The sequence below is a fragment of the Chrysoperla carnea genome, chromosome 4 (assembly GCF_905475395.1).
Source record: "Chrysoperla carnea chromosome 4, inChrCarn1.1, whole genome shotgun sequence".
Lineage (NCBI taxonomy): Eukaryota > Metazoa > Arthropoda > Insecta > Neuroptera > Chrysopidae > Chrysoperla > Chrysoperla carnea.
This window is the reverse complement of record NC_058340.1, coordinates 10092380-10113834: the sequence shown is the minus strand read 5'-3', so window position 1 is coordinate 10113834 and position 21455 is coordinate 10092380. Positions and strand designations below refer to the sequence as shown.

General features: G+C 29.4%; 1 protein-coding gene across 1 annotated transcript in view; it reads left to right on the top strand.

Annotated features, from left to right (window-relative positions):
- Nucleotides 1-20718, top strand: part of LOC123298070 (transcription factor collier-like) — a 29779-nt gene extending 9061 nt beyond the window's left edge. Inside the window, exons 2-8 of the mRNA XM_044879967.1 lie at nucleotides 4347-4464; nucleotides 12673-12827; nucleotides 13101-13227; nucleotides 13952-14209; nucleotides 15027-15254; nucleotides 16896-17297; nucleotides 20602-20718. Coding sequence (XP_044735902.1) covers nucleotides 4347-4464; nucleotides 12673-12827; nucleotides 13101-13227; nucleotides 13952-14209; nucleotides 15027-15254; nucleotides 16896-17297; nucleotides 20602-20603 — 1290 coding nt within the window. The 3' untranslated portion in view covers nucleotides 20604-20718. The remainder of the gene's footprint in view (nucleotides 1-4346; nucleotides 4465-12672; nucleotides 12828-13100; nucleotides 13228-13951; nucleotides 14210-15026; nucleotides 15255-16895; nucleotides 17298-20601) is intronic.
- The last annotated feature ends 737 nt before the right edge of the window (nucleotides 20719-21455 follow it).

Sequence of the window (21455 nt, the reverse complement as noted above, 5' to 3'; positions counted from 1 at the left end):
TTCACACGACACGGTCCTTTTCCGCTACATAGCTCAGTAGACTCTAGCAGAACGCGACTCTACGGAGAGTGTTATATCCTTTTTGTCAACAAAACATCATTTTGAGTGCACTACATTTTACCTTAGAAGAAAATAATATTTATTTATTTAATATTTATTAAATTAGCATTTTATGGAAAATTAAATTAACATTATGTACTATAAAGTATTATCTTAAATCTGATCTATATATCTGAAGGGCAAAATTTCAGTTTCATTGGTCTATAATCCAATTTAAAAAATTATTCATTATATTTATTTTTAAGGATAACACAAGACTTTCTAAAAATAAATCTATGCACATGTTCATATTAAATGGAAGTATTAGCTGATTTAATAGACCTCAGAGATTCTTGATTTAATAAATGACAGAATTAGATCTTACTATGAATAAATATAAATAAATAAATAAACTAATTTTAACTAATTTTTTATTATTGAATACATATTTATATTCGCGCTAGAATTTAGAAAGTATTACAAGCTGCGCAATAATAACCTATTATAGATACTGCATTTAGTACAAAATAATTTTAATGAACATAAATTTTTCATTCTTGAATTAAATTATAAAATTTATCAAATTAAAATCCGTAAGAGATATAAAGAGATCAGATTTTCTTTGACAATAGTTAGACTAACAATCGCTATTACTTTGTGTTTGAAAAATCCCTTTGGGGGCTTACCTAATCAAAAAATTTCAATTTTTTGTTGTTTTTTGCAGAACCTAAAATTTTTTAATGTCTTTCTAACTTATATCACAGAATACCTTACATGACAATAATGTTCACGTTCTACAACTCTGCTTATGATAAATGTTCCATTATACTTCTAATTAATACCTAGTTTATTATCAGTGTTACATCTCTAGAAACATTTAAAGACTTAGAAGATTTGTGATTTGATTACTTGTTAAGTAATTTGATGGAAATTTTAAGCCTTATAACACCATAGACATTTGGGCAGGCAGAATTCCAGACACACATGCGCGCAGACAGAAAATGAGGAAAATAAATATAAGACCATTTAAAATACATCAATAGAATGCAATTTTTTTCAATATGCAATCTTTCTTGAATTCGCGTTTTCTTAAATTTCATTTACACTAATTTTAAAAAAAGGAAATATGAAAAATTTTTCGAGGGGGATACGTCTCAGAATCGTGAGATAGCCTCAGCAAAGGCACAAGGTACCAAAAATTAAGTAATCTCGGCCATAAGGCTGCAATCTTTATTTTATGACAACAAAAGTTCGAAATAAATTTATTGTAATTTATCGTGTAAGATATATCTTCTCCACTATACTATGTAATAAATACTATACTACGGATACGGGGCAAAAAATGTAGGAAAATTAAGTGAGCTACAAGAGGGCTGCGAATTTTGCGAACACAGCAAGGTCTTAAGCCAGAAGGGAGAATCCCCAAGCTGATAGCCTCCAAATAAGCTTTAGAGCAGGAAGAGCGGCTGTATTAGAAGAGTCGAAAATAATAAAATCATAATTATTTGATATTTTATTCTTAACGAAGATGTTAATTTTTTCTGTTTAACAAAACATCGTACATTTTTCTTAATTTTTTTTAAGTGACTAAAAACATTTCTTGTTTTCTGTTGTACTTGTTTTGTATAAACAAAAATATAATATAAAAAGCACGCACCTTGTTTATTATTTTCATGCTGTGCGCACCATGACACCATGGTGTTAGTACGAGTATATAGGAAGCATGTAATTTTTGGTGTGTGCTAGCTGGTTTTGGTTGATGCGATCTTCCCACATCTATCTACATTTCGAAATTGAAATGAATGAGTATGTCATGTTAAACACACTTGTAAACAAATGTCTGCTATTTAAAACATTTTAGGTACCTTTAAAATGTTTACAATTTATTATAAAAATTACCTCTAAATATGATTATATTTACCTCATATTTGTATTTAACTTTTACTTTATTTTTTTAAGTAATTATGAAATAAAAAGAAACAAATTCTTTTTACTGGGTGATTTATTTATACGTTTACATGGACGTTCTTGAATTTCCAGCAATGTATGAGGTAAGGTATTCTATGGAATTTGTAGGCATTCTATACAATCACTTAAACATTCAAGAAATGCATAAAATACTAGCTTGATATCCACTCGCTTCGCTGGGGTTAAAAGTAAAGACCACCGCGTCAGACCCTTTTCCTCCCTTACTTTCACTTATGCCACTTCCGCAGCACTGGAAATAAAAATAGGTGTTGTTTTACATAAGTAAAATATATGTACAGTTTTCAGTTTATTTTTTAATGTAAAATAGTCATAATTTATTAAGTATATCAGAACATATGGCCACAAATTGTGTATCGTTCACCATTTTTACATAAATCTTTAATTTAGCTATAAAATGATATTCATAGATGGCGCAGTGAAATGTCAAGACAAATTTAATCTTTTTTTTTTAATATATCTTTCTTAATTATAGCTCATATGTTTGTCTAATGTATATGAGTTATACCAATGTAAATTTTCATTCAAATCCATTCAGTAGTTTTTGCGTGAAAGCGTAACAAACAAACAAAACAACCTTACTTCCACATTTATAATATATAATATATCCGACAAAAAATTGCATCAAATTCAATTCAAAAATTTCCAAATTTAGATTTAGAACAGGCCTCTTATAATTACTTAAAATAAATATAACCAACAGCCGACAATGCATCAGGATCATTGATTTTTTCTTGAATACAGTAAGAAAAAATCATTAAAAAATATTTAATAACTGATTTCCAAGAATTTCGAATGTTTAATAAATACTCGAAAAAAAAATCGTTTTATTAGAGAAATAAATTGGCTAGTGTCCTATGATCAACCTTACCTTTATGATTGGAGTGTTAACCTTTTTAAGTGATCGATTTGATATTCGAGCCTCAATTGGGCTTGTGGATCTAAATAAAAACAGCGAGACATGGAACACCTCCCGTGTGATATTTCCATCGAACGTCCTTTCGCATCAGAATCCAAAACTACAACTACAAGACCATGGCTCGCTAAAATTTAGAAATTGTTTATTATTTATAAAATTTTAAATTTCTTTGATTTTTTAAATTAAGAAAAAAAAGTCAATTGACATCTGGTGACCTTTTTCATGAGAAGCGCGGTCAGTAATCACAAGACCACAATTCTATTGAAGGAGAGAAAAGAATATTTCAGTTTAATATACTTTGAGAAATACTCGACGGACACTTTGCCGAACGCGCGATGGGAATCGCAGTTGCTTAAATAGTACCTCTATAATGGCTGATACACAAATTGTTATCTGTTAAGAATAGACGACATAATTTGAATTTATCATCGAACAAAATATGTTTACAAAAATAAGATGAAAAAAATTAACTTGCAGAAACGGTTGCAATAATTCAAATACATGATTACTATTTTCGATTTCTATATCGATATTTGATTCTAGCCTATTCATATTTTATTTCTCATTCGGATAGTCTAGAAATACTAGAATTGAAAAAGAAAAGAAATAATAAACACATTTATATGTCGCCCAACTCATCATTACTATATTTCTCATATGAGATGGCTGCGTTTAAATATAGGTAGTATAATACATGTAATATCGTTTGTTGATGACCATATTTCAAGTAGTCGGGTATCGTATACCGCCTCCTGGCCGGTCCATGTTCGTTCCCATGGGAACGCCGCTTTTGTAGTCCCCAGGGAGTGAATACTTACGGTCCCTAGAGAGGTGGAGTTCGTTCTCTGTGTCTTACATAAAACTACTACATCTATATCAAACAACAACCACCACTAGTATGTATATGTGTATTTTAGCCACCCTTAATACACCCACCCTTACATCAACAATATGGCTGCGTTTTCTTCTATTGTCAGTAGAATAAGTGAAGTATTGTTTATTATTATAACAATAGATGGCATTATTGTCAATATATTTTCCAATTTTAATTTTATTGTCGAAATAAATTTTATTACTAGTGTATTTGAATTTTCATTTTTCTAAAACTATATCAGGAGAAATTTTCTCTTATACCCTTTGTATGTGGTATACAGGGTGATCCATTTAAATTTGTTTTTAACTAACCAAACAAAAAATAACTTAAACAAAAGTTGCAGAGTTTGATGTGGGAAATAATGTCTGACATCAGATTGAACCTAAGAGTCTCAAAGTTTGTGCCCGTGTGAAGCATAATTTGTTTGTTCGTTTTATATAAGCATAATATACACAGCTTGATAAAAATATACTTAAATCATTATTTAAACTCGTTTTTTTCACGAATATTCTATTTGCTATGTTGCAGGTAGTAATTGCTACACAAGTTGCAGTTGATGGACCGTTATTAGCAATATCTGATAATATGTTCGTCCATAATAATTCAAAACATGGAAGAAGAGCGAAAAGGCTGGATCCTGCGGAAGGTATATATCTCAATAGTATGTTTTTTCAATATTATATTTATTTTTATATAGTTAGTTTTTAATATCGAATTAAATAAAAATTCATATTTTTTATTTAATATTTGATATTTAGGAAACGATAAGAATAATGGAATATTGCAAATAAAAAATTGAACACAAAATAAGGAAGATTTTTCTCAATTAAAATGTTACTCCATCTAAAAGCATTGATAGCAACCACCATATCATAAGATATTTGTTCATGACTATGGCAATAAAGTTAATATACAAAGTCTTCGTGGAAATTTCCGGTCCAACGCATTTCCAAAGTATTTTTTCCAAAATTTTCTTATAATTTTTGTCAATCACAATGTAAAAGTGATCTAAATCAATTTAATTAACTGTATTTTTTTTTATAATCTTAGTTGGTCCTACTTTCTATTAAAAATAGGGGTAGTTAAACATAGGTAAATTGGTTAGTCTCAGAAGAAAGGCTAGGAACTTTATTTAGAAGAGAAATTGCTAAATATTCTTATTTATCCAATTAGTTTTGCTTTTATTTTTAAATTACCACACATTCTCATAATTTCCGATTTAACAAAAAAAAAAATAGAAAGCAAAGAATGACAACTTGTATTTCTTTTTCTACATATTAATTTGAAAAAGCACAATATTTCAAAACCTAGTTAGAAGGAGATAATTCACCTTTACAATGAACGAAACATATTTAAGTTTGAGTTATTATAGTTGAATGTAAATTGACACGAGCAGGCTCGAATACCTACTAAACAAAAGCATGCGTTTTCGCCAATAGACCAACCGAAAAGTTCCATATATATAAAGCATGGCCATAAATTATTTTCAAGTATGTCTATAAAAATAATCACTGAAAAAATATTGGATGTGCGATATGCGATATAATATGTATGATTTAAATAAAATATGGAATACAATATAAGAATGAGTACAAATTTTGTAAAATATTACATAAATGTTTATCCACTAAACATATTCTATGAAAAAAGTACTCTTAAATCCTAGATATTAATCATATTGTTTCAAGGTAAGCTCTTGTTATATTCGGGCTTAATCCTGTGCGGCAACTTTTGTGGCAAAGTGACAAGTACTTAGTTGATATTTGACGTTGATTAATGAAATTGTCATCGCGGGCATAAATCCTAAGAGCAACTCATGCTTAAATGGAGGAAGCACTCATTTCGTTTTTGCTTCCTTAACTCCATTTTCGTGATTCCTTGCTTTACACGTTTTTTTTTTCAATGGAGATTTGCCAAACACATCTTCAGTAACAGAAATGAAACTCTACGTTCTCTAATGCCAAAAAAGGTAATTAGTCACGAAATTACACTTTTTGTGCGTTTATTTTTTCACCTAAATTGTAGATAATACAATACCTACGCCTATGGTAATATGAAATGTATTTTCTCAGTAGGTATTATCAGTAGCCGAATATAAACATAACACAATCAGAAAAATGTGTTTGCACATCAAAAGAGCATATCAAACAATTACAATAAGTACTGAAACGTTGTGCAAAAAAATAAAAAATAAAACATTAATAAATATTGCCTATAATACTCCCCCGTAAATTCATTTTTATCATATTATTAATCGAATTACGCACATTGGAACATGTAGTTCTTCCGTAATTATTTGTTGGAAAATAGTGTAGAAATTTGAATTAAAACAAATTTTAATTTCACTTCAAAATAAATTATTTTATTTTAATTAAATTCAACACGAGAGATTGAAAGTTGACAAAGCAGTTTCCTCCAAAGATTAAAAAAAAATTGAAGCGCAGGAGCTGTGTTAGCTAAGGGAATTCCCTTCAGAGATAAAAAAAGTATATTTTTCTCAAAATCGAATATTGCATTTTAAATTTTTCAAGGATTTTTATTTCGAAAACTAAGCGTCAAGTGAAAATATCTCAAGAGATCTTTTTTGCTAAGAACTGATCAAAAAACACAAAAAAAATTCATTTTGAAAAATTTCAATAGTTGGTACTTTACTCAATTTCCTTCGGAAATTCTCTAATAGGAACTAATTTCTATTCGGGGATGAATTTCGACTCATTCTATACACATAATATTGTACATTTTATGATACCCTTTTAATATGTGATTAATTTGCCATAATTCCAATTATTTTAATAAACAATTAATATCTTAAGATATAAATATTTGAACAATATTGTTTCATTCTATTAAGAGCATTTTCGAACAACGATCTTAGTATTGTTTGAATAGAATGGAACAATATTGTTACAAAAATAATATCTTAAGTTATCAAATTTTTTATTTGAAATTATGAATTTCCACAAAATGGTCCCTTAATTTAATTTAATTTTCGAACCTTGTTTGATTTGAAATCAGCGTGGTTGTTTTCTTATCAATGAAGGTATCTTTATGGCTAAGAAATTCAGGCAATGATGAAATTCGGTTTATATAAACAACACACAACACATTTGTAGAATGTTGTTATATAAAACACTCCGTTTATACTTCGACTGTCCGTTAACGTAGTACTACATCTATCTACTTGTAGTATACGCTACATAAGCTCGACTCGTTCGACTCTATGTATGTGAGATATGAGCTACAAATCATTCTATTCGAAGCGTGTGCCTCATTGATATTCTATTTATGAACCAAAACGGGTATATTCAGAAAACACTAACAATCATATGTGTTTTGTGTAACAGTTATATTGTATATTTTACACATAACTCTATATATGAGCTACTGATTCATTCAAACACCACCTGAGAATGTATATTTAGCTTTAGTTGGTATGTATTCTATAACATAGGATTCTAGACAGGATGATTTTTTTTAAAAAGATCCTTTAGAAAAACGGATTGGAATATTAAAAAGCGGTAAATACGGGTCTTTTTTTCTGGAGGTAAATTTATCTAGTTTTACATTCCGAAAGCGTCTTCTGAGTTTAACGTTGATCAACTTTGATCAACTTTGATTTGATAGGCAATTTAAATGAAATTGCCTATTTTTTGTAGCAGATTCTTTGCCACTTCTAAACCTTAATTTTCGATATCTGATTTTATGTTTTTTAAGGTTAAAAACTATTAAGAATCTGTAAAAAAAATTGAGAATTTGTTGGTAAAAAATTGTCTTGGTGGTTACTTTTATATCTAAAAATACCTGAAATCAGATTTTAAAATTCTAGAGAAAAAAATGTTCAGAGAAAAGTTGCTTTTTATACCAAGTATAATATATCAAGATATACTCAGTTTTGTCCCAAGTTTGTAACGCTTAAAAATATTGATGCTACGAACAAAATTTTGGTATAGGTGCTCATGAAATCACCTAATTAGTCCATTTTCGGTTGTCCGTCCATCTGTCTGTCTGTCAACACAATAACTCGTAAACGAAAAACAATATCAAACTAAAATTATAGCGTGCATAAGATGTAAAAAGTAAAGTCAAGTTCTTAAATGAGCAACCTCGGCCAATTGGGTCTTGAGTCTGCAGGACCCATCTTGTAAACCGTCAGAGATAGAACAAAAGTTTAAAAGTAACTAATGAAAACAAACCCTCACGGGTAAACAGTGATATTTACGAAAAAATGTTTCAAACAAAACTTGGTTATTTTTTTGAAATAAATATTTTTTACATTTAAACTTTTGTTCTATCCCTAACGACTTACAAAATGGGTCCTACGGACCTAAGAAATGACATATGTTGCTCATTTACGAACCCGACCTCACTCTTTACGTCCTCAGTACGCTTTAAAAATTTCAGCTTGATATCTCTTTTCGTTTTTGAGTAATGGTGATGACAGACGGACAGACAGACGAAAGATGACAGACGATAGACGACAGACAATAGACAGACAAGCGGAAATAGACTAATTAGATGATTTTATGAACACCTATATCAAAATTTCTTGCTTAGCATCAATATTTTAATTGTTACAAACTTGGGACTAAACTTAATATACCTTGCATATTACATATATATGCATGGTATAAAAAATTTTCCTTATACAAAAATAACTGTTAACCTGCTAGGTCGTAAATTATATAGTATGTATTATATGGGAATATCATTTATGTGTGTGTGACATGTATGGATGTGTGGCTATCTAAGAGTGGATAACTTTCTTTACTTACATGATGTAAAAACAAACGATTGCGTAATCAAGACTGTCTATGCATAGTATTTCAACAACTAACTCAGTCAACTATTTTTTTTTTCACTTGTTTGTGACAGAGAACCTGTCAAGTATACATGAATATTTCCATAGTTATTTTTTTCTCGTATTTATTTGTAAACATAATAAGAAATCTGCTTTTTATATGACCTAAACCATATTATTATTATTTCGTACAAAAGTCACATACCAATACAAATGATTATACACTATTTCATAAAAGCCGTTCTAGATAAAAACTTCCCGCTGTGCACGATTTAAAATTAATTATACAGTTTTTATTTGCTATAATCTTGTCTTATTGATAGAAACAGCAGTGTATAAACCGATAATTCTCACACAAATCTGCTTCAACTAACGAAATAAAAAAATTTAAATAAAGCATCGATTTTAAATAATATATATTTTAATTTATGCACAAAAGGAAAAAAAAAAGAAACAAAGTTTTCTTTTCTATAATAATAAAAAGCTATCAGAACATGATTTGGTTACATGAAATATGATTATTATTATCATCATTTAGTAGAGGAATGGATAAACTCATTTATATTCAAAACCATAACAAAATAAATATCTTTATAAAGTATTTTTCTCACTGTTGTGCGCTATTATAAAAAAGTAGTCTTTTTCGATATGTGCGTTCATCACTGAAAAACGATTAAAGTTATCGAGACTGGTTTTTTTCTCTTGTAATAAGTAACTCCTTTGGAATTTTTAATTTTATCCAAATAGAACCTTGGGAAACTAGCAAAAATAAAAGTTTATACCGCTAAATATTTTTTGTAAATATTTTGAAATAAATAACTAGTGTTATACAGGGTTGTTCAATAAGAAATTACTACCTTATGGAAAGATAGGTTGTTCAAACTGGAATGGCACCGAATAAGAGAGAGTGTATCTACATCATTAATTGATTAATACCACGGTAGGAATATCGTTGCTTTCTAAATATGGCTATCGGAGTTGCTTTGAATGAGAAATAAGAGATACGGGAATTGTCCTTCCAAGTTGCTACCTTTATGTCTTTTTCCTCCGCCGGGGCGTAAGATTAAGTCTGTGGCGATATAACATTAAAAATTATATGCTACCATATAAGTAATAACTTTAATAATCTTTTTGAACAATCCTGTCCTTTGGGATAAAAAAAGGTAAATGCCAGTTTTTGTTACACTATATGCTCAAATATGTGGGGGGTCTATATAAAGTGTATTGTGTTTTACGCACAACTCAAATATATGGAATGTTCGTATAATGTGAAGTGAGAATATACGAATGTGATCGAGAGAGAAAGTCGTATTAAATATTTTGGTTTGTTTGGCTAAACTTTATTAAAAATCATAGAAATTATTATATAACAAGTGAAAACAAACAATTGAATGAGTTAACTGTTGAAATACAATACACAAACAGTGTTGATTACTCTATCACATTACACATACATACATGTCACACATACATAACTTATATAAGTAGCTGATATTCCCATATAGTACATACTATACAAGTTAATATTTTTTACATTTAAACTTTAGTTCTATCTCTAACGGTTTACAAGATGGCTCCTACGAACCTAATTGTCCCCCCAATTCGGACCCAATTGACCTATGTTGTTCATTTACGACCTTGGCCTCTCTTTTTATGTCGTAAGTACGCTGTAAAAATTTCATCTTGATATCTCTTTTCGTTTTTGAGTTATCGTGTTGGCAGGCAGACGGACAGACGGACAGATAACCGAAAATGGACTAATTAGGTGATTCTATGAAAATCTATACCAAATTTTTTTTCCTAGCATCAATATTTTTAAGCGTTACAAACTTCGGACTAAACTTAGTATACCTTGCATATTACATATATGCATGGTATAATAACATTTTGTAATACATGTAGCTGTTTATACATCAAAGAAGCAAATGTATTTTTTTTTAATAGAAGAGTGATTATTTTTTTAATAGATACCTCTCAACAGGTTGTTAGAGCAGCAGGCAAAAGGTAGAAGCTAGACGATATGGGGCGTAGAGAAAATTTGTTCTCATAAGACCAAAAAAATTTTAATTTGCATATGTAGTCGCGGGCATCTACTACTTACTTTATAAGAGTAACAGAAACAGAGAGACACATATATTATAAATATTATGTTGATATATGATTGTCTTCGTTCTTAACAATAATCTTGATACAAATAAAACATACCTCTTGTTATTTATTTTCTACTTACTTTCTCTTGTAATTTTTACAATGCTACTATCCTATTCCATACTGTAGAATAAAATTTATCATTTTTCATATACTCTTCTTATGCATATATTTTCTTAAACTTTTTTGTTGTAGTACAAGATGTAAGTGTTTTAATTTAAATATTCATGATCAAATGTCAGATTTTAAGATTGTTACGCCAATGAAGTACAAAAAAAAACTGAACTATTTTTAAACACTGTGTCTTCCAAAAGCATCGGCTCTCGCCTGATGCGTAAACCTCTAACTTATATAAAATATAGGTAAACTAAAAAGTTTTTCATAACAAATTTTTGTTACAAACATTTAGCGAAAAAGAACCGGACATCACAAAAATCGAATAAAAATTGGTTTTTCTTAGACAATTTCTAATTTCTTCTACATAAGTTATGAACGCAAATTGGATTTAAAAGAAAATAAGGCTCTTATTCAAAGTAATAATAAACTTTTCTCAATTCAAATAAACAACTTGACTTTAACCCAACTAAAGCAATTTTCCTCAGTTTTCAGTTTCTTATACAGCAGGAAAGAATGCAATAATTTTTACAATTTTTACAATTTTTACATAGTTGATTGATTCGTTTATGTGGCCCTGAAGCTCTTGAACGAATGAACTGATTTTGTTTGAAAGGTATTTTGATCGAAAGAGGTTTTAGCTATATTTCAAGAAAATCTGCCCCGCTTTTTGAAGATAATCACCTCTTTTCTAGTTCTTGTCAAGTGCGAAACACTAAACTACCATTTGATACATAGCTAAGAACGCTCTCAATCAAATTACTTTGCAAAGAAACAAACAATATCAAAATCAGATCCTTCGTTCAGGAGCTACGATGACACAAAACCAGATCTGATGATTCGTTTGTGGCATTGTAGCTTCCTAAACGGATGAACCGATCTTCATTTTGTTTGTTTGGAAGGTATTTTGATCGAGAATGTTCTTAGCTATGCTTCAAGAAAATCTACTCGGCGATTTATATATCATTACCTCTTTTAAAAAATTTTATGGGGTATGGAACCCTAAATTCGAACTTGAAACATAGCTAAAAACACTCAAAATACCTTTTAAACAAACAGCCAATCAAAATCATCCCCTTAGGAGCACAAATACACAGTTAGTCGAGGATCGAAAATTTTTGTTGCGCCTCAAATATTTTATCCTTACAGAACATAAAGGTGAAAAGCAAATATAATGTGATCCAAAGGCTTTCAGTAAATTTCAGTCTGTCCTTTACGTTAATATTAAGTTCTTTCTGTAAAAATAAGTATTATATTTGAGTCTACAGCTTCAATGATCAATATTCTTTCGATTTTGCTTTGTCTGTTTTGTAACAGCATCAAAAACTTTACATGAACGAGGCATGAATATACATATATATTTTAAACTGTGAAAAACTTATTATTTTATCTACGCGTATAAATACATTTTCATGCTATTCTGGATGTCTGACCTGCGTGTATAATATTCCTACAAGACTATTTCTAAGAAATAAAAATATATTCTTCATTTTCTCCATCGCACGAAAATCCTCTTTTGTGTTAACTTTAATTTTTTTTTCAGTGTTTTTTTTAATATTGTTTTGTATTTAAGGGTATATTTTTTTTCTAAGCACTTATAAATAATTAAATTGATGGTGGAAATTTAATGTTTTTCATTATTCATTTCTATTAGATGATTTTTACCCTTGTTTTGTGTTCATTGTTTCTTTAGGATTTTTTCATTTTGGGTAAATTGATTTTTTTATCGACTAAGAAAACGTGTTGATAAACTTATGGATTGAATATATAATTAATACATAGCTTGGTTTACAGGTTTATACCCACCACTACCAGTTGCTACACCCTGTATAAAAGCTATAAGTCCTAGTGAAGGTTGGACTTCTGGTGGATCGACAGTTATTATCGTTGGTGATAATTTCTTTGATGGTTTACAAGTAGTTTTTGGTACAATGCTTGTATGGAGTGAGGTAAGAACTATCTTAAACTTAACAAACTGGAATTACATTTTTGTTATATCGGTCAGAAAATAGTAGCCCATCGTCAATAATTGGAAGTTATTTGTTTTGATCACGTATACATAAACATTAAACGATTACATAAACATTACAAATTTCTAATAAAAAAAATTTAAGTTGCAAATGCTCTTCCTTTTATTTCAGATCGGTTGACATTCATGACTTTTTAGCTGTTCTATTTATAAAGCTTATTGAGTAACCCTTACAAATAAAATTTAATTTTAGTTAATCACACCACATGCAATTCGAGTACAAACACCACCCAGGCATATTCCGGGCGTTGTTGAAGTAACGCTTTCATATAAATCCAAACAGTTTTGTAAAGGTGCCCCAGGCCGTTTTGTATATGTTTGTGAGTATTTGTTATATATTTCTAAATTAATTATTTACAGTACATGGAAATTAAAAACGAAAATGTGAAAATACTTGTCCAGGTCTCTCCCAAATTATTTTTATTACAATTATTTTGTAAAAACCTAGCTGAAAATTTGAATGAGTCATATGGTCGTCATTTTAGTTAAAAAAATTAGTATAGAAAGTAAAGAAAGAAAAATAAAAAGATAGTCTGTCGACGGAAGTGGAACTTTGAAATAACTGTGTGTTGTTTTTTTTAAATATTTTAATTAAATATGTGAATAAAATTCCATAATTTGTTAATTGAAATTATTATCGTATGTATAAAAAACTATTATAAATAATAAAAAAACGTCATCTATGAAAAGTAATCAGAAGTGACCAAAGATCAGAATCACTTATTTAATTGACAATGGTATAGCTTTAATTATTATTTCATAGGTGTCGTTTTTTCGATTGAAAAAAGTTTTAATTTCCTAAGTTACGGTGTTCTGTACCACTCTACCAAATATTATTTATTATGCATATAATTACATTTCATCTAACATTCCTATGGAAGTTTTAACTTCGAAAATCTAACTGGTTCTCTCTCTCTCTCTCTTTTCTTTAATAACCATCTTTTTAATCACATTTTTTTCACATTTTACAACAATTTCTCATGAATTTATACTATTTTGTAAGAATTATATTTAAATTTTTTATTAAAAAACTTTTAATTTTAGCTTTAAATGAACCAACGATAGATTATGGATTCCAGAGGTTACAGAAATTAATACCTAGGCATCCAGGTGATCCAGAAAAATTACCCAAGGAAATAATTTTAAAACGTGCGGCCGATTTAGCAGAAGCATTATACACAATGCCAAGGAATAATCCATTATCAGGACCTCGATCACCATCAATGAGTAATAATGGTATGAGTACAGGATTTAATACTTACACAGGCCAGTTAGCGGTCAGCGTACAAGACAACGGAAACGGTCAGTGGACTGAAGGTGCTTGTCCTTCTTTATGCTAATGTTAGTTTGTAAAATTTAGTTTGAGTTTATTGTGTTTTTATAATCTTGAAACATTTAAACTTTGGTAAAATTTGTAATTTAAAAGTTACAATATAATTGTTGTTGTGTACAAACAAACCTACACAAACTTGTCTTATTGAAATAAATGCTAGTACTACACGTCCTAGTTTTTGTCAAAGTATGGCCCATGGATTGATTATATGTATATTATCTTGGAAAACAATAACGCGATGAAAAATCCTCGAACAGGGAACCAATTTTAATCCAACCATAAGAACTATTTGAAAAAAAAAAGTTGAAAATAGAAGTTTTCTTGAAGTTAATAATTAGAAACAATTAGTCGCAGAAACGAAGCAATGAAGTTTCAAAAATTTCAACAGTTATTCGGGTTTGATTGCGGTTTTCGCATTCAAATCCAACTTACTATTGAAAATTTTCGAACTTGACCGTTTTTAGTGTTTCGTTTACGCCACTAACTAGAAAATTCATAATTCAAACTGTTTCAACCGCTTCATTCCAGTTCAAAATTTTGAGTTTAGGAAATAGGAAATAAAATTTACAAAATTAGTTGTGCTATTTGTTCATATCTGGCATACTTTAGAAAATTTTCGAATAAATATAAAATGCTCAAAATTTGTAATGAAAACACAATTTTCTCATAGTAAGTTAGGACGCGAAAAAGTGAATGCTTAAAAAAAAAAAAAACAAAACGTGTAGTCTAAAAGCATTTGTAAAAATGTACTGACTTTGACTCTTATCGGTAGGGTTTTTCTTTTAGAGGAGTATGGCCGTGGCCAAAGCAGTAGTGTATCACCGCGCGGTGGTGGATATTGTTCGAGCGCCTCAACACCACACTCATCAAACGGTGGTGGATCGTATGGCACAAGCACTGGAGCATCTAACAACATGAATGGTTATAATGGTTCAACACCAACATCCGGTTCACAACTTTCAAATATGATGTTACCAGGATCTCCCGCTGGCGGTATTTTCAACTCATCATCAAGTACGTTTAATGTTCTATATCTTTAATATATATTTAATAAATACAATTACTATAATAATTTTTTCATTTTGTTTTATTATTTCTTTTGTTTATTTTATTTTGGTTTTTTGTTTTTATTTTGGCACTTTTATTTTTAGTATGCTTGTTCTCTTACCCATAATGTGACTTAGATTTCAACCAAAAAAACAAAATATTTGACATTGAATAGCATAACGAATTTCGATTTTCCAATAAGATTGACTAGAACGCCAGATCATTAATTCATTTTAATAATAAGATATTCAATAAAAATTACTGAAATGAAATAAAATGGGTTGCCTAATTAGATTTCAGTCCCCAGTTTAGCAACTTTTTAAAAGGTTATTCGATTATCAATTTTTAAGGTTACTCGATTAGTACTACACACAAAGACACAAAATCAATGAAAAATCGCGATCGAAATTTACTAATCGATTTTTTAATAATCGGTTTAATCGTCTCCTCTCATCAAATCGAAAATTACGTGGAAAAATATCTTAACCCTAAAATGTTTAAATACGAAAAAAAAGTCAGTTACGTAATAAAGTTTGTAAGTATAAATTTTCGATTTCTATATTTACTAAACAAAGAATAAATGACATTTTCCGAATTCGAATTCGGTAAGCTTCACTATCATTATCAATCAAAAAATTATTTAAAAAAAACTCGTCATGTTCACAATTTTAATTCAAATGGGTACTTCAAAAACAAACCAAGGAAACGTATAAGTCGACTCCGTTTGAAAGAATTCTCTAACCCTATGAGTAATTGGAAGAAAAAAACAACCAAATAAAATTGGTCACATTTTTCAATAAGATCAATTAATTTAAATGACGACATCATGTTACTAATATAAGGTTTAGACATTTCATTTGTGAGCGATATTTTAAGGAAGAGAGCTCAAAATATAAATTACTATAAAACAGTCAATGTGCTTAACGCAAAAGTTTGAAAAATTAACGCTCCCCGGATTAAAAAATCAATCAATCCGTCAAAGACCTTTTTTAGTTCTTTAGTTTCAAGTTCTATATTTCTTAGAACCTGTAAAATCGCGTTGGTTATTGGGGGCAGTTCTACGGCTCGTGCAATCGTTGTTAAATTAGAACGTAGATGGTATATTTATCAAAAAATCGCTTTTCTTATCACCAGAGTACATACATCGTTATTAAATACTTGCTCTATTTTGAACTTCGTCAGTGTTCAAATTGATGAAAATTTCCTTGAAATACTGTTTCTCGTCTTTTTTGACTTAGTTTGCTTTACGAATAATCCACCATTGGGTTAACGGGTTTAAAATACCTAGGTACTTTTTTGAAATTAGTTTTTAACCAGATGATAAATTGCAATTCAGAAACCCCCTTGTACGATGCCAGTAAATTTTTATATTTATTTTGTGTTCAATCGAATAACCTATATATCTTATTATTTTTATATAAAGTTGAAAATTTTTATTTTGTATGAATCTTACAATCGCGAAATTATAAAAATTTTATTATCCAAATAATATTGGACAGCGTATATGCTCTAATTAAAGAATTTTCAATTACCTAAACCACAAAGAAATATCCGCTATTTTCAAAATTATTTATTTTCGTTTTTCGTTTTATTTTATGCACATTATAGTATCCCCTGATGTTACGACTAATCGCTATCAACAACTTGAACAAAACCATCATAACAACAACAATAATAACAATACAAATAACAATAATTGCCAACAACAAGACCAACATTTTGAACATAAATACAGTGGCGTACGAGAATGTAATAAACAAGATAATAGTAATAAAGCAATCGAGAAAAGTGCTTTCGCTCCTGTTTTACGAGCACACTCACCATCTCAAACTACATCATCAACATCACCTACCACCGTACCAACCAACACGCATTTACATCATGGTACTGTTGGACAAATACCATCATCCTATGTCCACCATCACCACCACCAACAACAACCAGAACAACATCAGCATCACTATCAAACATTATCCACAACTTCGGGCTGGCAACATTTAGTTGTACAATGTTAGTATCATTTTTGTTTTGCTTTGCTTCTTTTTTTTCTTTAGTTGTATAAATTTTTTGTATCCATTTTTTTTTTTGTTACGTTATTTCAATATTTTATTTTGTTTGCATATTCTGTTTAAATTTTTATTTAAGCTTTTGTGTTATTTTTAATGAAACCTAATTGAGTAGGATCTGGAAGAAGTTGTGTATGCAAAATATAAGTAACCATCAGTCAGGCCAGTGAAATTTATATCGTCTCGATAAGACAGGCGCTCTATACCTACCCAACCCGAAATATGGTAGTTTCTTGTTGTCGAATTTGCCACATTTACCCATAAAATTTTAATTTAAAATTCAATGAGATTAATTCGATAACAGTACTATTTTTCTTACTTAACAGTATTATTTTTTCTTAAATCATTCAAAATCATTTAAACTTTTATATTTTCACTTTAAAAAAGTCTCATATAAACGGTCGTCCTTAAGTAACTATTACATAATTAACGTCTAATTGACAGTAAGTAATTGCTTATAAATATTACCCACGTTAATAACTTGTTTTAATTAATATTTGAAAATATAATCGGTAATAACACATCGGTTAACAACAAACACCTTGGCAATTTAATTGGAAATGTACAACTTATTGATTGATTCAACATATTTGTTTTATTTATTAGTATCAATTAGATGAACCAGTCTTACTTAATTTAATTAACACGAGAAAATAATGTATTTATTACAATTCTATAAAATAGTAGTAGATTAATCGTGTAAAGGATCTTTTAATTGGACTATATAAGTTTCTTAAGTGTAGGTTTATTAAGCTAAAACATTATATTATCGGTCACTTAAGGAATAGTACAGTAAAAGAAGTTACAAATACTGCTCGAGTTTTGCTAAGACCTCATAGAATGTATTTCCTAGGTGTCAAATATTATTAGTAAGGCATGATTTATTGATGCAAATGTTTCTATTTGTTAATAAACAATAAACTGATAATTCAATGAAATGATCAATGTTAAAATTGACTTACAAAATTAATAATTAGACAACTTGAATTGCGTGTACGAATCACGCAGAAACACTTGTAGGTTCTGTACCTTTATAATAAAGTGAATAAAGAATTTAAGCTACCACTTACTAAACCGCAGTTGATTTTTGGCAAAAAACTTTTCTATCGGTTTAAGCTTTGAAAGTTGCGTTAATGAAGTTTTTCTAAACATTATACTGTTAGTAGCGAAGAAATAGTGAACACTACAAAAAAAACCACGGTCGACTTTCGGGGTGGGTGGTAATGAATGCGCCCTTTTTTGCTCCACTAAAACACAGGACGCACACGCATGAGCGTTGTAAAAGGGACGAGCAGATAGGGGCAGCTACCCCTTTTAGATATTCTCGAGAATGAAATCCAAAGTCCACTCATTCTATTCCAAACTTCTTAAAGATCAAATCAAATCACATTTCAGGTCAATTATAAAATAGGTCGAATTTTTAAAACACTACCATTTTCGCATTTTTACTGTCTTATATTTTGACTCGAATGGCTTGTCAAAATATGAATTAATTATGTGATAATCTGTTTGTTAAACCTTGCCCAGGCATTTTTTTTGACTGATTATATGAAATAAAATGTTACTATAAAATTAGTTCGTCACTTTAATCAGAATATTGGAGTTCGTTTTGTTTAAGATAATGAAGAAATATTTGCAAATCTTCTTCAAAAAATTATTCAGATTGATTTATTTAATTTCCAAAAAATCAACTAAGCAAAATCTACCATCTCTAAATCTGTCAAATGAAATCACAAGCAATTTTAGAATGAAGTCGTTTTAAAATTGTTTTCTTATAATTCATATTCTGTAAATTTTAGGTTGCCCCCTCTAGCCTATTTTCTGGCGACGCCCCTGCACGCACGTGTAATTATATTTTATCAAGGGTAACAAGATTGTTCAATAAAAATTATTTAATTATTTATTATAGAACACAATACCACAAACCATTCATTCATTCATTATATTAAATTCTACCGGATGTAATAACCAACCTATAATTCCTTGCATTTGGTACACTCTTGTAACTTTACCTTGCATAATCACTGTTATTAATTAGCAAACAACTTTTTTCCACTACAACTTTACACTTTAAAGACTAAATATTAATATAAAAACAAATATTAATGAATCAATCAATGTCCATTACAATTCAATGATTCGTTAGTATCATTCGCATCCGGTATAATATTTAAGTAAATTTATTATTTTATATCAAGAATGTAGAAAATAAAATCGTAGCCAGTTAAGCCGTTAAATGTTTTCGATGTATAATTCCTGCATACATTTTTTGATAATTGAGTTAGGACGCTATTTAGAAAGCCGCGTTTTTAAGTACAGGGCTCATTTTGAATTGCTATATTCGTTTCTTGTTGGTATGTACTTCCCATCAATATTAATAGCATGTGCTTCCCATCATTATTCATAGCCAAAACATTCGATTTTTGATATTTTTGCTCACTCTCTCATGCGGAATATCGACAATGGTTAGCCGTAAGCTAGTCTTTAAGTCGGTGTACAAAAAAGGATAGTCAGTCATAGACACTGTCGACGGAATTGGAAACTTAAAACTTTGGTAAAACTGGAATAACTGGCCTAGCTCTGATAAATACTTATTCACAATACCTAATTAATAATAAGTAATACCACAACACAAACATTTCGTCAAAATCGGTCCATCCGTTTAGGAGGAGTCCAATAACAAACACGCGATGACTCGAGTTCCATGATTTTTGTTCATCCAAAAATTGCTCAACTTGACAAAAGAAAAGTTTTCACTTCAAAAATTTTTAAGAGGGATATTAGGTAATCCATTGACCACTGATAATTATATCTTAGGCTATGACTGAGTGCAGAGCACTCAAACATACGGTTGCCTATTAAATTTTTTTAACTCCCAATTTATGGGTTTCCATTTCTCCAGATTTGATCGGGAGATTCAGGAAAACGTACAATTGCACGCAATTTACAAAATTTTGGATTTTTTCAAATTAAAAAATATTTTTGTATTTTAAGTAAAAGAGTACTTTAGTGATTTTCTCTCTCGACCCTTAGTTTTCGAAATAAAAATTCTTGGCAAACTAAAGAAGCAACAATCAATTTTAAGACAGATGTGTAATTTTTTTTTTCAATCTCTGAGGGAATTCGCTTAGCTAACGCAGTTCCTGCGCTACGAATTGTTTTTTCTTTTGCATAGACATCGTCTTCTCGTCCTACAAACCCATCTTTCGCATATTTGATAATTCTAATGATTTTCTTATTTTTTACAGGAGTTGGTAGCCTTGTATCATCACCATTTTCATCAATGAACCCATTTGCGTTACCCACATGCAATTCACAAGGATACAACTCAGGCAGTCCAATGATATCTTCTTCCAAGTAACATTCACATGATGAGGTGGATACCTCAAACTTAAACAATAATTCTACACCTGATACCACCACGAATGTTGTTAATTCTTATGTGTAATAAATAAATAACACCGTTTCGAACAAATTCAAAAACTTAAATAAAATTGTGCAATTACTTTTGTGTGTCCATCGCAGATCTCTAAAAAATTGACTTTTCAAAGAAATTACAAAAAATTTGAAATTAAAAAGACTGTTTTAAATAAAATTGAATTAAGTTTTGTAAATATATCGTTTATAAATTTTTTTATATTTACAATAAATATAATTACATTTTTACACTTGTATTTATTGTAAATACTTTTTGTAAATTATTTTTTAAAAAAATTATAAATTTTATCTATTGAAAATAATATACCAAAAAACCCGATGTCAGATTTAGTCAAATGAAGATAAATATTATAGTCAAACAATTTTCGAAACTTATAGTTACCATTTTATTAGTCAGAATTGTTTAACTTATTATCTTACCTATTTTTAATTACGAATTTTGGTGATAGTAAATGAAAATATTGAAAATATGTCAATGCATTCCAAATATTTACTCGAAGAAATTACATGCATGTATGGTTTACAATCTAAAGACGTATTTAATGAAAAAGAGTTTACCTTTGAGCATTTTTTCCTTCTCTTCAGAGAATTACAGAATAAATAAACGTTCAAAAGTTAAGAGTTAAGGATGAACGAGCACCAGGGAAATTTTGGATAAAAGGCT